At 40.1% G+C, this 22,734-nt stretch overlaps 2 protein-coding genes across 5 annotated transcripts; one reads left to right on the top strand and one right to left on the bottom strand.

The window, feature by feature from the left end:
- Window positions 1–239: 239 nt before the first annotated feature.
- spag8 (sperm associated antigen 8) lies at window positions 240–7,861 on the bottom strand. Of its 4 annotated transcripts, none has more exons than XM_063889100.1 (7): window positions 7,697–7,861; window positions 6,728–6,887; window positions 6,321–6,366; window positions 5,332–5,446; window positions 4,363–4,425; window positions 3,829–3,936; window positions 240–756 (listed from the first exon to the last, which is right to left on the bottom strand). In XM_063889100.1, exons 1-6 carry the CDS (start codon window positions 7,766–7,768, stop codon window positions 3,829–3,831), a joined length of 564 nt encoding a protein of 187 aa, XP_063745170.1. In that variant the 5' UTR covers window positions 7,769–7,861; the 3' UTR covers window positions 240–756. The 4 variants fall into 4 exon arrangements, with proteins under 4 accessions (XP_063745170.1, XP_063745172.1, XP_063745169.1 ...); XM_063889102.1 differs by lacking the exon at window positions 240–756 and adding an exon at window positions 1,049–3,353; XM_063889099.1 differs by lacking the exon at window positions 240–756 and having other exon boundaries at window positions 1,049–3,936.
- A 5,348-nt stretch (window positions 7,862–13,209) lies between these two features.
- On the top strand, window positions 13,210–13,825 carry pmchl (pro-melanin-concentrating hormone, like). The gene has a single exon (XM_063889103.1). The coding sequence runs from the start codon at window positions 13,272–13,274 to the stop codon at window positions 13,677–13,679; it is 408 nt and encodes a 135-aa protein (XP_063745173.1). The 5' UTR covers window positions 13,210–13,271; the 3' UTR covers window positions 13,680–13,825.
- The last annotated feature ends 8,909 nt before the right edge of the window (window positions 13,826–22,734 follow it).

Genomic DNA, 22,734 nt, shown 5'->3' with positions numbered 1-22,734 from the left:
CCATCGTTAACCTGCATTTAGGGGGGGGGGAAATTAATCGTTTTAAGTGAAGATTAAAGCTCGTAACGCTCGCAATTAATCAGGACACTAAAAATGATCACATTGTAAGGTTCGACCCCAACTTCCTCCCGTAATACCAGCACAGATTTCTACCAAAATGTAGACAAAGTTAAGGAACTGGATCAAAATCTGCCTTTTTTCTCAGAATTTGACTTTTTTCTCAGAAAGTGACTTTTATTCAGAATTCGAGTTTTGTCTCACATTTGAGTTTTTCCCTCACAATTTAAACTTAAATACGTATTGATTAAACTCTTTCAGGATTAACCACAGATTCCCTCAACATTTAGTTTCAGGGATAATTTATTTACAGAATGACACAAAGATATCAACATACTGTAGGCACACAACTAAAATCAAAGAAGGGTAACAAAGATGACATGTGCTACCTTACACTTTATTTTGAAATGTTAAGGACAGTTTTGAAGCCTTGTGTTCATCAGCAAATCGTTTATGTCTCATCCAATGATATAAAGAAATGTTTGGAGAAAAAACCTGCATAAATGTCAGCTACCGCCCACTAATCCCTGCTGGAAGATCAGTCGGCAGTGCATGGAATTGTCCTCTGAGTGACAGACCACATGTGAATCTGTGAGTCCTAACAATGCGTTTCACATCTGCACGCTGCCGGCCAGCACAGGTCTCTGTCGAGGTGGAGGACCGCTCTCTGCTGTTTACCGAGTTCCAGTTGTTGTTTTTCTTCAAGGACAATAGCACAGATATTTACAATGTGTGGGAGGAAAGTGTGGCTTTTTGTTGCTCGGCATCGTTCGATTGCAATAATTAGAGGTTGCCAGGGCCACAAAGGAATGATGGAAAAAAAGATGAATGGAGAATGCAAAGGCTGGTCAGGCAGAGGCAGTGTGAGGAAGCAGAAGAAAATATCAGTCCTGCTTTTCAGAGTCCTATAATTACTGTCGCTTTGAAGAAGAATCTAACTTACAACAACAGGATCAGAATTGGGTTCGCAATCGCTGCTCGCAGGTTGAAGAAATATTTAGGATTTTTCGAAGCAAGGTTACATGAGGTGCTTTTACATAGTCCGTATATTGCTTACATGCTAAGGCAGTCACCTTTTACCTATGTAAAGTAGCTAAAATGTCCCAGTTTGGGATCAATAAAATACCTCTTATCTTAAATTGGACTGAAATGTTGCCTTTATTATTCCTTGTTATTTCACTGACAATACACTCCATGTGAAATCCATGAGCTGAACGTGCTTTATTCTTAGCCGGGCTGAAAGAAAGGCTCAGTCGTGTATAGCAGAACTTCCCTCTGCCAAATATAACTGTACAAGCATTTGAATAAAAAGGTTAAATGCCTTTATGCCTGACTGAATTTAGACAATCGATGGCTGCTGGAGCGGAGTTAAGTAGAGAAGGAGCTGCCTTGATTGACGTGCAGGTGTGCTTATGCTGATAATGGCCTGGTGAGTAGTGAGGAGGAGAGAGGACAGAAGGGGGGAGGGGGGAAAACACACCAAGTCACTCAGGAAAAAAAAAAAGGAGAAGAATTCTACTGAATACTATATAGGCTACCTCAGATTTACTGCATCACAAATGCAATGCATGCAGAATGAGTGGATTTCAAACATAACGTGATCCGGACCGGGTTTTGTTGGCAGCATAAGTTGCCATGGTAGCCAGGTTAAAAGAGAGCCACCGCCAATATATGGAAAACTCTTTAGGCTCAGCATACCTCGCTAACCCTCTGATCTGGCTTTGTAATACACCCATAAAGAGTGCTGTGGCTCTCGCTTTGTGTGTTTTCGTGTGTGTGTGTGTGTGTGGCTCTCTGTATGTGTTTGAGAGAGATAGTGAATGTGAGTGACAGAGAGAGAGAGTGGAAGAGAAGGTGGAAGCAGGATGAGCCACTCATTATATCATCGGGAAAGGGGGGAAAGGCCCTGGAGGTATATTAAGAAAGGTAGAGGGAGGGAGGAGCTCTGACAGGAGGCGGGGATCTGAACGGGTGTTGACTTTTAATATCACCATTTTCTTTTTTAGAATCGCAGACTCCACTTTTGATGTGAATCTTTCCAGTTTCTGTAAGATCATTAACGTTAGATCACCATAATCGTTCACTGCAACTCCAATTTACACCAACAGTCAAGAAGCATTACCATCCCTATGTTCCTAGACTCCTTTATGCTGGTCATATCATGGTTGCGGAGAAAGATAGTGTGTATAAAAACAAATGTGTAAGAAGCAGTGTGTGCAATGCAACTCTTGTAATACTTGCACGCTCTTCTAATTCAGTTAACAGCTGCTGAGGTTGATGCACTAATGGTGACAGGTCCTACGTTCATGCACATTATAATAATGCTCAGCAACATTCCATGCAAATTAATCCCACTTTAATCTAGAATCTGTTTCCACTTCCTGACAGCGTTTACGTGTGTGGTTATAATGTTGACACTGTAATGATGTGGTAAATATTTCCAGAAGTGACAGCAGAGAGGAAAGAATACATGATATATCCCAGGCAGGCCAAAAGTAGAGCAGCAGTAAATTAAACATCAGGATTATCGGGTCCAGAATTAGGAGTGATGAGGCAACTCTGTTCATCTTTCTAGTAGTTTATTGGCCGCAGTCTGCACTGTGTCAGTGTTAATGCTTGGGGTCAGTGCTGACAGATTCAGTAAATAATTATATTTAGGACGCCAACACACAGGCAAATGTTTCCCAGCAAAGAAAACTGTTATATAATTTAGTTCACAGGTAGACAGATGTTTAGCAGCTTTAAAGGAAAAGTTGAATGTTTGAAGTGGGGTTGAATGAGGCACTTATCCATAGTTTGGAGGAACAGTATTTTAGCCGCCTGAAATATTGGAAAATCTAAAAATCAGTGTTGAATTGTATGCTCACTGACTTATTAAACAACAGAAACACCAATTAACTGACTGATGCAGCGTCTCCTTTGTTCTGCGAGGGTAAATGATTGTTTCTGTCAATGGAGTCAGGTAGATGTGAAGAGAGCTTCAGATCCCCGTTAAAAAAAGGCTTTCAGATTGCAAGGTAAAGGGGTTCAAATAGAGCAAAATATATATACACTTAAACTGACATCGTTTTTTTTAGGTGGTCCTAAAATAAGTTTTACTACTGACTGCTTCTCCAAACTGGTGGCGTGCTGAACGTCGTCCACTGCAGGTGTCCACTGACTATGGTCAAGTACCTCAACCAACCCTCAAAACCCCAGACTGTCCTTTCCAAATCTCAGCATACTGACGACTACTTTGCTCATAAGTCCTCAGATGAGCGTCTGCTGTGCATTCATGGTGTTTTTCGTTGTAGATACTGAAACTAAATAGAAATCCCTTTATTATAACCATCAGTGTATGTAGAGCAGATATTTAGGATACAAAATTGATTGATTGTTGGTTTGTCTGAATTAACCAAGAGCCCAGACTGACACCTTTATGAACCAAGTGTAGATACAATGATGTGAACAGAAAGCAGCGAGGGGGCAAGTGAGGGACTTGACATTTTCTACTAAATGTATTTAAACTGTACTATTAACTATTAGGTAGTTCCTGGTTTGTGTTGAGCTAACATAAGCACTCAATGGTCTTTATATGCATATGTAGAGCAGATATTCAGGGCTGATACATTTTCTCGTTCTCTGGTACTAAAAGTCCTGCGCCTAATTCCAGATTGAGCACGACATCTAATAACAAAAGATGTCCCCGTTGCTTAGCATAACAACAACCTTTACAGTAGGTTATGATTTAATATAGAGTGGGGATGAAGTGATGTAGTGTGACACTCTGACTCAGTTATCAGGCGGGAGCTCGACTTCATCCAGCCGCTCGCTGATGGGAGTGCTGAACAGGGCCGACTTCCTGAAAGGTGCTTTCACGGTCTGTACGGCAGTGGCACCCTGGGACACAAACAATAAAAAAAACATGAAGGATGTCAATAACATCATCCATCATTCACTGAATGCTGCGTGTCAGACAGAAGAAGCCGACAGAACATCACAAAAGGAGGACACTTTGCACAGAGGGAATAATGGGAGCTTCGAATGCAGAGTCTATAATCATCCTCTTCGTCACATCGGTGGATGAGTCTTCTGAGAGCTGCAGCTGTTGTTGCATTCTCTGCCCACATTAGGGAAAAAACAGGACACATGCTCAGACATCAAGCACAGTGTTCAGCATCAGGGGGAACGAATACTTTGATAAAGATAATCTATCACTCTCGACGGGTCATACATTCATTTAACATATGTAATCTACAGGGAATAGAGGAGGGGCAGGCCTAGATGACTCTCCTCCAAACAAAAAGTGAGGATAATATCACACACCTGTATCCGCTGGCAGTTTTCACTCCAAAATGTGATGGCCTGGTCAGCTTTGTAATCATGAACCTGGAAAAAGGCAACAAAGGAGTGTTTTAAAAATGTAAAGTGGATACCGCACTGCAAAAATAACCCTCAATCCTTCACAGGTGAGGCAGAACTTCATTGAGGACATCATGCGGTTATTGTCTGTGAAGAACTGAAAAGCAGAGCCGGCTGTCGAGGAAAGTTATGTACAATAAGGTCCTTGTGATCTGCGCTGTCTTATATTTATTTGTTATTACTCCCTTCCCAGACGTCGCCTGTTTTGAATAGCCTCTTTCTGTTGGTGTGATGATATTCTGTTGGTTGTGGCTATCAGTTTCCCTTTTGTAATCAATCATTTTGAAAGCAAGTGATGGAAAATAACAAAAACATTGGTTTATTTTTCAGAAAAGCTGAATTTGAGATATCACACAAACACACAAATAAAAAACAACACTTGGGTCGAAGTTCATGTTACAAAGTCATGACGATTATACTTAGGCATGCTTCTAATTAAACCAGTGCAGATAGCAGTGTATTAGGAGACAGGAGAGGGCTTTACTGACTTTTTCCTGCAAATCAAACTGTCTGCCATAAAACATCTTTGGATTAATCAACTGATCATTTGTAAACCTAGTCAGCAGCCTGTTTCCCCCCCGAAGCTGATTCTAATTCTAATGGCATCATTATAATAATACTTCATTCATTAATCATAATCAGCCATCCTCTTTATTCAGTTGGCTGATAAAATAAATAATGCTGATGCAAATCTAACAAACAAATGTCAAACTGGGGAAACATCCTCGGCCGTTTTTACAACAGCAGTCCCGATATTGAAGTTGAGGTTAGGCACTCAATCCAACACATTGTTGATGAATAATACATGATATCAGATCTCACTGTTTATGAACCTGCACAAACACACAGAGTATACTGCATATACACACTTACTTGTGTTGTTTCAGGGGTAAGAGGCACAAATCCCTGCGCACAGAAATCCTTCTGAGTTGTGGAGCAGAAGTCAGTTTTGGGACTCGGCCGGTTCCTTTCAGCAGTAACTTTCTCTCTGTTAAAATAAGAAGATATGGGCCTCAGTATTAGGCGGTGTTGGAGGGAGCACTGATACTCAAACTGCCAAAAACAAAATGTACGAGTATAGAGAACATTTAAACATCGTCACAGATGGGTAACCCAGGGTTGCGTCATCGAGAAATCCTCCACGGTCGGATGCACACATGTTCAGTTCCAGCTCGTGAAGAACTATTCATGAATGAGTATTTGCATCATGGATTATTTACTTGATTGATCAATCGATTTGATGTTTGGTTTGTAATATGTATCGATTGTCTGTTTTTCTGCATTACATTCATGGCTCATAATGCCATGGGTGTGTACTTACTTACCTACTTTATGCTAGTGTAACTAATGTGTGTTTTTCTTCTATATACTAATAAGTTAGCTTGTTCTGTGTTAATGCATGCCTTTTTTTTCTGTCTGAATCTGCTATTCCACTTTTGCGTCTATGCCACTTGCTGTAAAAAAATGTACATTTCCCCACTGTCAGACTAATAAAGGATTTCTAAATCTGATTACGCAGAAGACTCAATGATGAGACACTGTCTGCTTTCCCGACATGACGCTTTGTATTCTTTACGAGCTGTTAACCCGTGCGGGAGGCTATAAACTCATCTGTGGGGATCAACGCAATAAACACCATAAGGATGACGGGCCTTCATGTAAAACACCATCATAAAACCTGATTTAAAAGGTATTACAGCTGTGATTGAACAGTAAAACAAGCCCAGACGTGTAAATATTACATCACTTTCTCCTGCGTGTTGCCCTCAGGACATGGTCAGGCAGTGTGCTCCGTTTCCATAAACAAAGCACTTCCAGTTAGACTTTCTTTAAGATCAAGACTTGCTTCATACATGACTTACCTTATCATCTGGGCGATGTGTTTTTCCAGAAGCTCGCCTCTGATGCCTGGACCATGGAAATATAAAAAAGAAAGATTAACGGGAAAATCATCTGAAAGAGATTTACTGAACAGGGACAAGAAAAGGAAAAACCAGAGGAAAGGGAGGGGAGGAAAAAGGCAAAGGATACAGATGTATTATTCTTATACTGCTGTAGGTCAATATATGTATAAATGTAGTTAGTACTTTCAGACGTATTTATTAAAAGAGCATTCAAAACATTATCAAGTTATGGCAGGCCCCCCCCCCACCCCGGAGTATCTCTGAGAAAGACCTTTGTTCACAGACCCATTCTCAATAAGACATGCTGGCTGTTCCTGAGTTATTATGGTATTTTGCTCCTGTCGGTGAAGGACGGAGACACGTACCCCGCAGCCTCACCCCGGGACCTTTGGGAGGAACGAAATCTGCTCTCAGCGTGGTGACACTCTCCATTTTAGACTCCTGGTCCATTGTGAAGATCCCTTTGTGTCCGTGTTTTTGGATTTGTGTCCTCGTTTCCTGAGCGTCAACATCCTCCATGGCCCTCTGTATAAATGGACACAGGGAGGGTTTGGATGAAAGAACAAAGTCACCATTTATATACCTTTTGTAAGAATGTCTCAGTTTAGGAAGTCACTCTTTTTCTTTTTCAAGGTAAGGCAGCGGGCAGTAAAGTTTAACAGCCATTATGACATTGAGCATTAAAAATACAAACTATTACCACTGCAGAATACAGTGAGAAACAGACCCTCCTGTCTGTTGAACAAATGGAGGAATTAACAATAAATTAGACTTTCAAAAATAACTGGGTTCAGTTTAAACTGTCACCTTATGTCTCACCACCAATCCTGGAGGTCTTTTCAGTCCAATGTTGAGGTACTTGTACTTAAGTATTTCCGTGTTATACTACCTAGTACTTTTACTCCACTACATTTATTTAATCCCTTTAGTTGCTAGGCAGATTAGGATTAATGATGGTAAATATAATCAGCCCTTAAATCAGACTTTATTTCACCTGGAGTAAATCAGCAGCTACCCTGCAGCATACAAAGCCATTCAAACTAGCTGCACCTTTACCAGCTCTGAGAACACTTTAATGATCAATCATTATAAAACATATCAGAGAGATTATTCTGAAATGGACCAATCAGACAATGACTACTTTTACTACTTTTACTGTAACAGAGTATTCCTACACTCTGGTACTTCTACTTTTCACTCAACTTAAAGACCTGAGTACTTCTTCCACCTCTGGTTTGCTTACAATTTAAGATACAGTCTGGGGTGACGTTTGGCGGCTAGCTAACATTAGCCAGGCTAGCTTCTCAGTAACTAAAGTTAAGGTTAAAACTCACCTCTTCCACCCAGTTGTGAAGCATACATTTCCCAACTTTCTTTTCCACCGTGGTGTCTGGCTTCTCGGTCATTGTGCCACCGATATAACTACTAAACCAGACTCAAATGGGCCACGTTGTTCGTGAACAACACGCTGAAACCTGTAAACTAGCACGTCCTGTTAATGAAGTCGCAACGAACCCGCTTAGCAGCGGGATTCTGTTGACGGAAGTGTCGCCATGACAACGGCATTTATTTTTCATTGAGATCGAGAAAAGTGGAAACAGGTCCATTAACACTTACAGTGTCAAAATGATGATAGAAAGACAGAAATAAAGGACAGATTAAGAAAGTTGGAAGAAAGAATGCGTTTTCTGCCCTATTTCTTAGGGAAACCTTTGATTATTTACATCTTTAAAATGATACTATTCACGTTTCTCGGGTACCAATTAAATACTGCTATATTTGTTCCCCTCCTTTTGCCTCTGTCAAACGTTCTTGTTTTGAGTGTGTTTTTGTTGTTGTTTTTCTTATGTTTCTTGATGCTTGATGCATTTTTAATGAGACAAAAAAGTATATCCATATAACTGCATTGGTTTGTTTCCTGTTTGCCCTTCACCTACAATCTGCTATATCTGTCAAAAGTGGCACATTTTGTGCCGAGTATGTGCAGCAGTGCTCGTTATACCCTGAAGGTGAACATCATTTACTGCCAAAACAAGAAACAGCATCTTTGTTTGAGGGGGAACAAATTCAATTTAGAATGTATTCATTTGCTAAGTCACCTTGTTGAATCACTTGAAAATCACATTCCATTTATTTATTTTGATGCAAACCCTGCTAAATCTAACACTCGCTGCTTGTTTCCGTGGATATGAGACTCAGAAACAAACCACAGAGTCTGTTGCTGAGAAACAGCAGAGGAGTTTTCACTGTCAGACAGCCAGATAGTCTGGAACAGTCTACAACCTCAGCATGAGGCACAGTGAGAAATCTAATCAATGTTTAATGGATGGGTAGACTGTCAAACTGTGTCTTGTCATGCCACACACACTAATGGTCTCCATTGTTTTATAGTGATCTGTTTTCACGTCACCTAGAAATACAACCTTACGATGCCAACATGTTGATATTTTGCATGTAAGGAGTACAAAATCTTAGTTCAGGGTAACAGTTATTAATTAGCACAAGACACTGAGGGTAATGATTACACCTGTTTTGCAGGTATTTGTTCATAAACCAAAGACAAACAAATAATTTGCAATAAAGAGTGAGAACAACCCCAAAGAAGGGGACATGGATGTTAATAACACATAGAAATGCAACTGATGGATAACAGACTGCCATTTTCAGAGCCATGCTGCTGGCTTAAAAAAAGTCCTGAAAACAAACGTCCTGATCTTCCTAGTGAATTCGTATTTTGGATTTCAATTTGACAAGTGAATCTAACACGTGTCATTTCAATAATATTTTTCCACAAAATATGTATAATTCCTAACAGTTAAAAAAATATGAATGCAGAAAAGAAATGAAACTTTAAGAGGTAAACAAATCAGAAAGTAATTACCAATAAATAGAAATCTTAATAAATCTTGTATTGTTAGAGTATAATATAGCCGACTTCAGATCAAAAGAGCTCCACCTTTGAAATAACTATTTTAAACACTTAAAGCAAAAGTGAGTCTACTATATAGAGCAAATAAAACATAGATCAAATAAAATGAATCGAATAAGTGTGTTCCTCACCTGAAGAGATAATGTGCTGATGCATTTCTGTGTCTTTCACAATTCACAATCCCATCCAACTAAGACTGCATTCCTAATTGGGCTCCAATATGGTAGTAGTTTTTAAACATGTGTTTCTAGTTGCAAATTGAAACAAGAGAAAACCCTCACAAACCCCCCAGTTAAGTTTGCTTTACTTGATAAGGTCTTGTTAAAAACATCATGCTTTGCCTTAAAAATGTGTGTTTATGTTCTGCCAGGGTGGTTCATGAAGGATACTCCCACTACGAGGAGAAAGATTAAGAAAGTAGGTTTTCGGGCAATTTTATTCCATGCATATACTGAATAATAAGTCCATCTCTACTTATAAACCAAACATAGCTAAAGAATTAGAGCTAAAGTGCATAAGGAGCTTGTCATGTCAAGCTTTAAAGCTCAAAGTTCTTGAAGCATCTTGGAGCAATATTCGCACACACAGCATTAATATTGTGGCTTTTGTGTGGTCACTGAGGCGAGTGAGAGCTGAACAGGGACAGGATTCTCCAAATCCTCCCATCCGACTGAAGAGCGCAGATGTTGCTATTTTTATACCACATTGTGATTACATGTTAGAAACCATCTCCATGACTACCAGCATCTCTGCAGATGTATTGATGATATGAATGTGTTTGGTTGTTTTTCTCTCTTTCCTCTCCGTTGGAAACTCGGCAATTCGTGTCTCGCAGCTTTGGCGCCCACTTTGGGGATGTCTCTTCCTTTGGTGTATTTTATGCTTAGAGTTTTAGCCAAATCACACTGAGAGGAAGCACCAGATCCAAGATCATCTTTCATCTCTTTCTTAATGCAGTCATATCCTGATCCCCAAACCAACCCTCAAATAGCTGAAAACAGTCTGGCTTTCATCTTTAAACCCTTCAAGGTGTTTCTAGTGTCCTGTCCCAACATCTTCAGGATACAGATAAGGTGTCTTGTGTCTATATTTGCTAACTTCAATACCATTTTGCTGACTGTAAACACTGAATTTCGAACGAGTAGTGTTGTCTCATATGGCTGCAGTGTCCTCAGCAGAAGTGCAGATCGACACTGTTGATTAGCTTGCAAAGTAATTCAAAGTACCAAATCATTACAGCATAGATCGATATCAAAGTAGACTGTTGAGTATGCCTATAAAGTCACAGAGGAATTTTCCACCTCTGCATTGGTGTAAATGCAGGACTTTCTGGTTGCATATTAGAGAACATCCAGTATCCATCAGAACTTCCTGCCCCTGTAAAAGGAAGTCCTCTCAGAATGTTGCGGTATAACGTCTTAGCCTCTCTGCGAGTGAACGAAAACTGAGATTTCAATCAGTCTGACCTCAAAACCGTGTGGCAACACGCACAGTGTTGGAATTTCAACAACATAATTCAATTTAAGCCTGTTAATACATGCACCGCTGTCAGATCTGTGTCCTGTATTTACCTAGCTGGAATAACACTTAAGCTTGCGTCTTGTGGCCCGCTGCTTGGTATCGTGAGAAAAAAATTGGCGATGCGCTGATGGGGAAGGATATAAGTGCGTCTTCCCTCACACGTTCGGGTTTCTTTCTTCAAACCATTCATACTCCTAAGCCAGGGCAATGTGTTTTGGTTGGCGACCATCAGTAAAGTTAGCATGTCAGCACATCTTAGCTTTTTAAAAGTCTGTCTTTCCTTTTTCTTCTTTCTGAAAAACGCAGCACTGACAGTGGAACACAAACACTTCAATGTGCCGGTGCTGCCTTACACCCCAGGGCAACCATGGAGAATATTCCCTGCTGTAGCTCCTCTCTGTTTTCCAGAAATGTAAAGAAAATATAAAGTTATTTCAACTTAATGTATAGAGCAAAAATGTAAAGTACATGCATTGGTTTCTAAACAGATATCCAAAGAAGAATCTAGTAGTTTGTCATCGATTATTTGGACAGTAATGTGTGTACAGCGTTGGTTGTACCTGTAAGGGTCCTACATTTGCACTTTATTTCCTCCACCAATGAGGCTATGTTTTTGGTTCTGTTTGTTTGTTGGCTGCTTGTCTGTTTGGCCAAACAAAGGACCCATTAAATGTTGGAGCGGCTCTAAATCACGGGCAGACACACACGATATTTTTCACTCTCGTTACGAGATAGGAAATGGCCTTGGCGGGGGTCTGGCTTCCTTGAGTGCTCTTCCATTTCTGTGTGTTTTGAACATCAGTTCTCTTCTTATTTTATTCTATTTTGGTTGCAAGCAAAGTTCTACCAGTGGTCATTATGTTGACTTTGTTACTCAGAAGAGTATCCTTGTGTATGTGGTTTACTTCATTAGTATTTTATTTGCCTTGCCTAATCCCAATTCCCTGAGTTAAACCAACTATTTTCAGCAACCTTAACTTCAAAGAAAAGGAAAAGAAATGTATGTATTTTCTATGAAAGGGAATACACGAGGAACTATTCTCAATATGTTTTCATTGAGAGATTTGTAGCCCTGTTCCAGGAAGGAGCCACGTGGTTTTAAAGTATTGGTTAAAACACATTATCTTTGTGGATAAAACTTTTATCTTCTTCATTACTAAAACACATTTATTTTACAGATCCAGATGGTTTTCATCCAAAAAAAAGCTATAATCTCCTTTGCACCATCAACACCTAAGAGCTCCACTCGTCCAATCAGTGACCATCTGACTTCTACTTCGGAAAGATAAGATTTTAACAGAACCATCTGTCTCCTGAAAACCACACGAGGCCTTTCAGACAGCAATAAAAACAGGGTGTAGATAATTCCCTAATGCCAGACTTTTTAGAAACCACAGACATGGTTTTCAATAAGAAATGGTCCATCTGAACGGCCCGGCTGCTCATTACCGAGACTAAAATAACCTTAACAATATAATGACATCAAATTACATGTCTAGCCATTAAAGTTTTATAATGTTCTACAAATCATGTCAGTCAAATCTAAAATCTATTCTCTGTCTACTAGTGTGCTAAATAGTGTAATATGTTCTCAGTGCTCATTCTCTGCTCTGAAGACATTAGGTGGAGAACAAAACAGGATTTTTCTGAATTATCTGGACCAGCCTATGACATGAAATGATCCAAACAGCAAGTAAAAACATTAATTTGTCAACACCTTTGACCTGAAGGCAGCCTGAATAAATTAAATCAACTTATTCATATGATCTTATGCAAGCCCAGGTGTGCAAAACTCCTGCAGCACCAATCTGGCTACTGTAATTAGTTAGGATTGTAATTATGCTGCGGTCTCGCAAGAGATCAAATCAACTTCCGCCTCAGGGCCTCTGGAGCATATCTACTTTATGTTCTCCTCCGTTTCCCAACTTTACTTTATCTTTGACACGCAAACGAGCAGCTGCCACGGACACACAAACATGTCATGAATCACAAAATGAAATCCCATATTGAAGATTGCTGTAACAATGCCGTTGGATAGCTTTTATTTCCGAGTGTCTGACACCACAAGAGACTCGAGGGGTAGTAATCCCTCCTTGTTGTTTTAAAGGGCAGTCATTTAGGATTAATGTTTGTCTTGGTGTCTTCCGCACAAAGAGTTCCCACTGCTTCCTCGTCAGGAGACAAATGTCAGTCATTGATTTTAATTAACTTCACACCAAAACAACACTCTTGAACACCGCAAGAGTTCTACCCAACTGCCTTTTAATGCTCTTAACTCATTTCCAGATCACAATAGGAAGGTTTGTGATGAGAAACGAATCAACGTGGCCAATCCAGCAAGCCCAAAAGGATATAAAAGAGGATGATAGGATCTCAGGGTCAGAAGAGCGAAGCAAAGAACTCCAGAAAGAAACTCACCCTTCAAGCCAAAGCTTTGCACCTCCAGGAAGATCTTCGCCATGAGACAGTCACTCATGTCAGTCATCTTCGCCTCAGCGCTCTTGTTCGAGTGCTATGCCCTGTCGATTGCGTTACCTATGGGCAAGATGGACGACGGCTCCCTTGAGCAGGATGCTTTCGCTTCACTGCTGAGCGACGAGGTGACAGACAACAGTCTTGGCGACTCAGATCTGGCCACTGCGGGCAAAACCAAAGGGCCGAGAATTATCATCATCGGCAGTCCGAGCCTCTGGAGGGAACTGCAGTCGATGCACGGCGGACTGACCCTCTACAAGCGGAGAGCTGACGACAACGGCCAGGTAATCGAGCATAGAGTAGCCGGCCAGGACCTGAACATCCCCATCCTGAGGAGGGACACCATGAGGTGCATGGTGGGACGGGTGTACCGACCATGCTGGGAAGAATAGGACATTTTACTCTGCTTCTCTAGGCGCCAAATCAGAAGACAACCACAATATCTTTTCCTGCCTCACACTGATTGTAACATAGCCAAAAATGTATGTATCTATATTTAAACTACTGCAGATCTGAGAATTAAAAACCCTGAACTCTGCCTTAAATCTTGAATGTTTGTCTCTTTCACTTCAAAGGTAACTTTTTTGTTCTGTTCTGAAAAGTGACGGTACAGAAGAACATCGAAAACATTGTTCATGTTTCAAGAGATGGATATAGAAGGTGAAAACAATTTGTAGTTTTTGGTTTAATTAAGATTGCATGTGATAACTAGAAGGACAGCCTGTAAGTGCAGCCTCCAAAAAGGCATTTTTCATAGTGAAATATAATGTTTCTTGTCCACAACAAGCTGAGCGAACTGCAAGCATAACCATCTCGGCAAAGGTAATTTTTTAAGTTTCTTCGTTCATTGTTAATGTGCAAATGAACAATGTTTCGTTTGCCTTCACGTTGTCACCGCCAGAAGCGCCCTTCTCATTTGCTGACAAGGTTCCTCCTCCGACCGACACGTCTGCAAAGTTTCCCTTTATGCACAGACATTAAAATGGTAACTTATTATCTAACTCTTAACAAAAAAGCCAAGACCTATAACCAGACATCAGAGGATGGATGAAAGAGAAAAAAGAGCTCATTTCGAAATACTCAAAAGCAGGGTTAAGTAAAGTCTCTAAATGAGTTCCTTCAGTAGCACTTTGAACAGCTGGTGTTGAAGTAACAGGTTAGTGTTGGCTTTGATCTGCCTCCTTTGGATGGTATTGTATCTCTGATTAAACAAAAACAATCTGCGATGGGAGGAGTGACCCTGACCCTTCCAGTAGCTCCCCTAAAATTACAGACAGATCCTCACATTAGAGTTGCATCACATCCTGAACACTGGTAAATTACTCCTCGTGGCCTCTTCCTCTGCAGAGCAGAGTCTATTTCCAACTGTTCAAGAGCTCATCAGAGCATCAGCCTTAATGATTTCTTCAGCTTTGTAGATGTATCTGGCGCTCAACTAGCAGAGGAAGGATATAAAAGTAAATCAATCAGGAGAAGGAATGAAGCTTGATGATGCCCGATAGTCATCAATTACACATCGTTATAGAGGCTGTGGCTTCTGCGTTGCCGAATGCAGATAATAACGATTATTCAACAGACTTAGACACATATCTCTCGCTGTGAGGCAATGAGGTGTTAGAGTCTCTGTTTATTTTTCTTTTACCATAATCTTTATAAGGACATTTCTGCATAGGAGTGCAGCATCTGTAGTCAACAAGGAATGCATTGGTGGAAATGCAATCTTGGAATCAATTAACTATCATCCAATTAGGATTTAGTAACCCTAACCCTAACCCTTTACTGAGTGTAGACTTACGAAATAACCCAGTCTTGAACCATCTCTCTCAACTCCATCTTCCTTCTTGCTTCTGAATTCTCAAGTAGGACTTATTGGTGCACTCAGGGGAAGGCTTGGCCTGTTGTCTGCCCGATATACGCTAGTAGCCGTTGTCCACAGAGTCTAATTTGTCGTCAATAGACAGCTGATGGGTTGCGAGAATGCTTTAATAACGGAAATGATTTTCTGACGCGTTAACCTATTAGCAAGACACTTCAAGCACCTAAATAAAATGTGTATTTTTCTCACACACACACTATTTATACACTCATTTTCTATGACATATGAGCAGTCCAGCTGTGGTCTTGTCTTTATGAGAGGATGGATTAACACTAACTGCCCAGTAAGACCCTGCTGGTGCACAATGATGAGGTCTCTATGTGAGGTCCAGTTGTGACGTGTGAATAATTGCAGCACCTTCCCTGCCAGGAGTCAGTTGTTAAAAGCATTAAAAAAAGGATAAAAAAAGGTTGCTGCCGGTGCTTGTTAAAATGGCTTAGTCACAACTGCAGAACATTCCTCACAAAATTAAAGTAGGAACAGTCAGCAGAACGGAAGATGTGTTTCTGGGAATGTGTGCACCTTTTTGGTATTTGGGATTAAGCTTCTGGTTGGAAAAACAATTTGGTTTAAGACATCGGCACGTATCCAGCATGTGAGAAATGTAATGCTCCAACAAAACGATTTATAAGCCATGGTTTGGAAGACTCGGGTACTAGAATAAGACTATTTAATGCCCTGTTTGACTGTTTATTGCTAAGTAAATCCGTCAATTTTGAAGAAGATTTGGTGTGGCTGTAAAACGTGTTTGTGGTTAGAAGCCTGAACTAAGGCATAGGTTAAAACAAGCTTGAAAGATTCAAATGTTTTGTTATCTGGCATAAAATACGTCCGTAATGACCCCACTCCGGAATAACTGAAGCTTCCTTGTGTCATAAAAACACCAGTAGCTAACAAGTGGCTAAAGGGTGCGACATGATGTCATCACGCCAACGAGAGCTCGTTTAGCTTAGCGGTGATGATTCAACCACGATGTTCCTTTATAGCCTAGTGTCTGAGTATTGCATTTCAGTTCAATAACCACAAATGGCGTTTATATGTGGAGCAAAACGTGTTATTGTGGGTATACCTACCGCAGTGTGCAGTGACCTGTTTGGCGTCATACTCTACAAACTCTTTGCCATAATGCTTCAAGTTCTTGGCATTAAAAACAAGCCTTTAAAGTTATGACAAGGACAGCTTCTTGGCATTTACTTACCTCATAATAATACAAATTTCAGATAAATGTTTTATGGGAAGGTGTGTTGTTTTACCAACATCTGGGAGCGGTTAAACCAGAGGCCGTGCAACTTTTTATAATCGGTCGTTGGTTATAGGTGTATTTTTAAGTGAAATTATCTTGAATGTTATCAGTCTGAATGGTCGCCATAATTACAATGTGTTTCTCAAGAGTGCTCTATAGATTGTACTTATTGTTAAGTTCACTGTTAACCTTTGAGAGACGGATTAGAAACCAACCATAAGGAATATTTTTGGTATCACTCTGTAATAAAGTGTGGTTTAACGATGGCTATTCAAATGACTGTGAATTTGGTTTATGATTTTAATTGACTTGTTACTGAAAGGCACAAAACATACTCATCATTACAGCATCAACTGAGCATCATGAGGAAACACCTTCAAGATAAACAGAGAGTCTAATCTCTACCGTCTTCCTTTTGAATCGTTTGATTTGTGACCTTTTTTCTTATCCAGCAGTTGCTTATTCTCCAAAGAAATCCTTTTTGGACCTTTTTGTTTTTGTTTCTGCCCTGGAAGTTCAAGGTTATTGCACTTAAAGTCTTAAAGTCTCCATACCATCAACTAAAGTGAATCTGATTGCAAATAAAAACTTGAATATAAACCTGTAATTATTAGATAAGTGAAGCCTGAATCAAGGCCATTAAACATTGATGATTTCCTATGTCGTTTTTGTATAACTGTGCTCTTAATAATTAACACTTGGCCCAACATTGCTCCAGTTAATAGAGGAATTAGAAGGCACTCTGTATCCTCTGCAGGGTAGCTTTGTAAGCCATGCTTGCCTGTTGATTCTTCTGGAAGAAAAGCACTATTAATAGCTGAAGAACAGCAGGAGAAAGGTTAGCGAACCATTGAAACTGTCTTGGACTTAAATGGGTAGAAAGCACAGGCTGTCTGCTTCACGCCACTGATACCGAGTCCCCTTTCCCCCGTAAAAATTCCACTTAGAAGGATGGTTATCTTGAGGAGCCTCTGGACAGTGGGAGTCAGTGAATGGGATTTAATAAACTTCTTGAGTGGGGATATTAAGGAAATATTTAGAACGACAATAACTCTGTAGATGTACATTTAGCATGCCATCAATGCATCAGTTTCACATGTTATGAAATGTGAGTAACTTGTGATTAATTGCAAGCATGGTTACATATATTCAGCATAACACAGAACACATTATCAACAGTACTGGGAAACCTCTTAACCAAAGTGTGACTTGATGGAACCCAGAATATTTTCCATGGCTTACCATAACAAGATACTTGATGTTGTCTTTGGCAAAACACATATCAGTTACACTGTTTGTAGGAACAGGGGAAATTTAACTCTACATGCACACGGCGTTGCAGAGAGAGCGTTTATTTAACAACGATTGGATTTTATATTCATGCCATTTATATTACATTTTTATTAAATGTAGCATGGGTCAAAGGGTCGGGATGTTAGGAAACTTTGTACAAAACCAATTGTTATTTATTACTATTAATGTATTACACTTTGTCTGCAACTGTTGCACAGCAATTTCCCTCGGGATAAATAAAGCTTCTTGAATCTTTTGTGCTTTATTTTGCATAAATGTTAGGATTTAGTTTCAGAATTTCCAACTTTGTATTTGTTTTATTTTAATTCAATTGATTACTTCTTTGTTTTTTTTATCTTGTAGCTACTATATCATTTATATTAAATAACTCCACATTGGGACTTTAGTGGCCTTGTGCAATTAAGAATGAATTGGTAGAGAAGAACATAAATGTAAAACCCATACACACAAATAAATGTATACAAATAAAATGACCCTCCAAAGTTGGGACTGGTGGTTCGTTCTTTTATAAGTTAACATCCAGCTTTTATAGGAGTGAATGATAAATAAGTATTATAGGTTTGGCTGCAACAATGATTAAATCAAATCCAAAAAATGAAATTTTGTCTGCACCATCTTTTAAATCTTGATTTGCTCCTGATGTGGATCTCTTGTGTACAAACCAGAATGAGTGGTGTTAATACATTACATTTTACCACGCTAATATGGAGACAGAGAGAAGGCAGGAGCTGGGGTTTCTGTAATTGTCTGAAAAGGTTTGAATCATCTGATGCGGTGAACGGAGGTGAACACATGAAGGCTAATTATAGCAGCAGAGGAGTTGTCTGTACATGGTTCCTACACATTTTTGTTTGCTTGACAGTGCTCGTTTTGCACAGTTTACAACAAATGGCTTTCACCCTCGATGAAGTACTGCGTGGAGAAAAGAGAAGAACATCTGGAAACCGTTTTTGGAAAAGTGATTGTTCTGTCTGGGCTGTCAGATATAAATCAGGGCATTGTTTAACCAAATTTATATTTTTTTAAGCCCTTTAGAAATTGAGTAATGGGTTTTAAATTGAATAAAAATGTATGCTATATCCCCTTGCAATTGCCAGGAACAGTTTCTATTCACATAAATATATATATTTCAATGTTTTACTTCATGAGTTTTTAATCAAAATGATTTATGAGGCTGCATGGTGTGTTTTTTATGCAATGATTCAGAAACAAGGCTTGTGTGAAACATTATAATAACATCTTTGATAAAGCATTTGAAATCATCCATCATTAAAACAAGCCAATTAGTTACTGTACGGTTAGAGAGGCAGGATTATAGGATGGGACAGAGATTTATTAGTTGGTAACTGGTTGAAAATGTTGGTCACGTCTAATTTTGCTTGTGTAGGATTTAGTGTCATCTAGTGGTGGGATAGCAAACAATAGAATAACCCTTCTCTCAACACTCCCTTTAAAAGCGTGTTGTTGATCTACGGTGACCTTCAGGTAGCGTTTTCTGGGCTTCTGTAACAGCATGGCGATAAAACAAATTGAACATTATGTGCATCATCAGAAAACATTTGAGTAAATACAAATAGAAATGCTCCTTAATGAAAGGAAGTACATTATATCATTGACCAACGTAAAGAGATAAAGCACAGATAAAATATTTTCTGAGATGAGACAATCTTTGCTTCATTGGGGAAAAAAACTCTCAGCCCAAGTTAACTCCTTGACAAATGGAGACGTCGTAGTGTTTTCCTCTGCCGCACTTTAGTGATCCCGCACAGTGATCCCTTTGGGTAATCCACTTCCTCCCCGCCATGGAGAGGAAGAGCATGGAGGACAGGGGTGGGTTGGACCGCCGAGACTCAAAACCAAGAGTTAGTCATAAGCCTGAGGATAGTTGTGCAGTAAAAAATACCTAAAGGGAAGAGATTTGTAGGTCAAGTGTTAAAGGACTATCTGATCATAGTGTGGCTCTAGGCCTTAAACACGCACAAAATTGTATAAATGACCTCCTTTACAACATATACACTTTATGCACAAAGAAATACAAGCACACAAACACATGTTCACCAGATTTCACCAAAATAGATTCAATGAAATAGATTAAGTAATAAAATCAACGTATTTATCCTCCACTTTCTGTTCAACAAATACGTGTTAGAGTGCATCCATTCAATAGCAAAACACTGGTGTTGATGGTTAACCATGATTTAAACTTGATCAATAGAGAAGGTGGAGAGGAGTCCATATATCTTAAGGTGAACATCTGCTCCGCCATCTGTCCCGAGCCGTAAACATTGTACTTCATCTCTAGATTTATTACATTAAGTGCAGTGATAATGACCGGTTCTTTGTGAAGGAAATCTGATACTGAGATCTAATTATGTCCATCTCAATTCTTGGATCCCCAACATGATCGGGCCTGATAGTTTGGTCCAGCAGTTACATGGCATCTGGCGCCAAGGGGCTCTCCGGTGTCCAGCGCTAATTGAATTTTCTCTCAGTCACTTTCAATAATCAGTTTCACAGCTCAACAAGTTTGAGCCTGACTAGCAGTTAATCACCCCCGACCCCAGGCAGAGCTGATGGTTTACAGCTGGAGCAAGACATGTTTTTGAATGCTCTACAAGGTTTTCCATTCAACGACCAATGACACCTCCATCACCATCACCATGCAAGACCAAGCCCTTCCTATTTAGAGAAGTTGGGGTTCAGTTCAATATGTATTTGATGTTTTATTTTAATTTAATACAAAGCTTTGTTGAATAATCTAATCTCAGATAAAGATAATATGATAAGAATTACCTTATTAATCCCAAACTGGGATCTTTTTGTGTTTAGCAGCATAATACAATAAAAAGGCATAGCAAATAATTAGAAATAAAAAAATCTAAAGTATATACATCTCAAAGAAGAAATAGAAATAAAAGATGTAAAAATATATTAAAAAATTAATAAATAAAGTAAAATAATAATAATTTTAATCTGATTGGTCAATTTGGACATTGTAGCAGTCGTTAACACTCAATAACACAGAGCTGCTAAGGATAACATGACCGTTACTGAGGAGGATCAAGGGACTATGTGCGGTCAATTCAAGCCGCAGAAAGAGGTCTGCTCAACAATAGTTTTCATCCATGAGGAAAAATCTTTAATTTTATATCTGTTAAAAGCATGAAACTCTGGATTCATGATGCTAAAGAAAAAAAAAAAGAGAAGGTAAGCGGTTAAAAGACAGTGTTGGAGTGCTGGACGTCAGAGAAATCAACAGAAGAAGACAGACAGGAAGTAAACCCTAACGGGAACAGCAGAGGAGGACAGACAGGAAGTAAACCCTAACGGGAACAGCAGAGGAGGACAGACAGGAAGTAAAGACTAACAGGAACAGCCGCCGAGGAAGACTGACAGGAAGTAAACCCTAACGGGAACAGCAGAGGAGGACAGACAGGAAGTAAACGCTAACGGGAACAGCCGAGGAAGACAGACAGGAAGTCAACACTATTGGGAACAGCCGAGGAAGACAGACAGGAAGTAAACCCTAACGGGAACAGCAGAGGAGGACAGACAGTAAGTAAACCCTAACGGGAACAGCCGAGGAAGACAGAAAGGAAGTCACACTAACGGGGACAGCCGAGGAAGACAGACAGTAAGTAAACCCTAACGGGAACAGCAGAGGAGGACAGACAGGAAGTAAACGCTAACGGGAACAGCCGAGGAGGACAGACAGGAAGTAAACGCTAACGGGAACAGCAGAGGAGGACAGACAGGAAGTAAACGCTAACGGGAACAGCAGAGGAGGACAGACAGGAAGTAAACACTAACGGGAACAGCCGAGGAGGACAGACAAGAAGTAAACAGTAACGGGAACACAGTTTGGGCTCTGGCATTGTTTAAGGACTGGTTAATGGAAAACAAAATGTGACGTGACGTGAACTGTTCAGTATTTAGAGGGACAGGGAGTCAGAGAGAGAGAGAGAGATGACTCTTGGCAACCGTGTACCCTCTGCTCTCTTGACTGTGTTGAGATTCCACTGTGATTTAGTGTTTTTGCTGCGAACTGTACCAGCTAAACTTCCCAGAAATAAAACAAAGGCTGATCAACTGGGGGAGTGGATAGACCTCACACAGATCCTTGGCTTATTTCATGTGCCTTAAAAATTCCATCAGACGCTGTTAAAGCTTGTTTCTTGACGTGGTTGTCCAACTTAAATTCCCTTTCTGTTTTTTTCTTTCACCTTCATAGCCTCTCACAAGGGTTCAAGATGGAACAAGTAGGAGTTACATTGGCAATACAGTTGCAGTCAAGTGGTATTTATGGAGGTTGTACAAAGCCATTCAAGTCTTCAGACCAGGACAATAAGCAATCGTCCCCCTGGAGAGATCGGTTAATGACAGTGCGTTCGTTCAATCAGGCCTTTTCTCCTCTTGGCCCCCTCTCACATCCCCCCTAGCGGTCCTTACACCATGTCAACCGGAGTGACACATAAGTGACGGTTTGCATTTTACCCTGGATCACTTCAATCTGTTTTCCCAATCAATATTTCTTCCTCGCAGTGTGTCGGTACCAGAGGAAAACTACCAGTTGTGTGGAGGGTGTAATCTATGTCAGCGGTTAGTCCATCAACACATATGGACGGATGTGTGGGTTGTTTCCAACGGTTTCAAACTTGAAAGTAGATGGATTTATAAAGTGAGGTGATGTGAATCCAGCACATACCCTCTTGTCCTTCTGGCAGGGCCAATCATGTGTCATCTAATCTGTGGTGTTTGTGCTCTAGTGGTCCTTTGGTATGTTGTAATGGTCATTGAGTAGACTGATCAGGTCCATGAGGTGCTACTACAAGTCAACACGAAGGTTCAATCAGTCCTTTCGGTCAATCTGGTGGTTCATTAGGAGGTTCTAAGTGTTGTTGAAGAGGTTAAGTGGGCCTAAAGGAAATCATTTAGTGTTGGTGTTAATGTGACAGCAATCTGCACCAACATCAAATGAGGGAATGTGTTTTGGAGGAGAGTTCTTCCCTGTAGA

The sequence above is a fragment of the Eleginops maclovinus genome, chromosome 8 (genome assembly GCF_036324505.1).
Source record: "Eleginops maclovinus isolate JMC-PN-2008 ecotype Puerto Natales chromosome 8, JC_Emac_rtc_rv5, whole genome shotgun sequence".
In the NCBI taxonomy this organism is placed as follows: Eukaryota; Metazoa; Chordata; class Actinopteri; order Perciformes; family Eleginopidae; genus Eleginops; species Eleginops maclovinus.
This window is presented reverse-complemented; position numbering and strand designations above follow the sequence as displayed.

What these genes read in the sequence shown, in the direction of transcription:
- spag8 (XM_063889098.1), bottom strand. Translation starts at nt 7,768, where the DNA reads ATGACCGAGAAGCCAGACACCACGGTGGAAAAGAAAGTTGGGAAATGT. An exon ending in TTACCCCTGAAACAACACAA is followed by an intron (nt 4,426 to 5,331) that starts GTAAGTGTGTAT and finishes GCCTTTTTCCAG; the next exon opens with GTTCATGATTACAAAGCTGA. An exon ending in AAAACTGCCAGCGGATACAG is followed by an intron (nt 4,157 to 4,362) that starts GTGTGTGATATT and finishes TAATGTGGGCAG; the next exon opens with AGAATGCAACAACAGCTGCA.
- pmchl (XM_063889103.1), top strand. Translation starts at nt 13,272, where the DNA reads ATGAGACAGTCACTCATGTCAGTCATCTTCGCCTCAGCGCTCTTGTTC.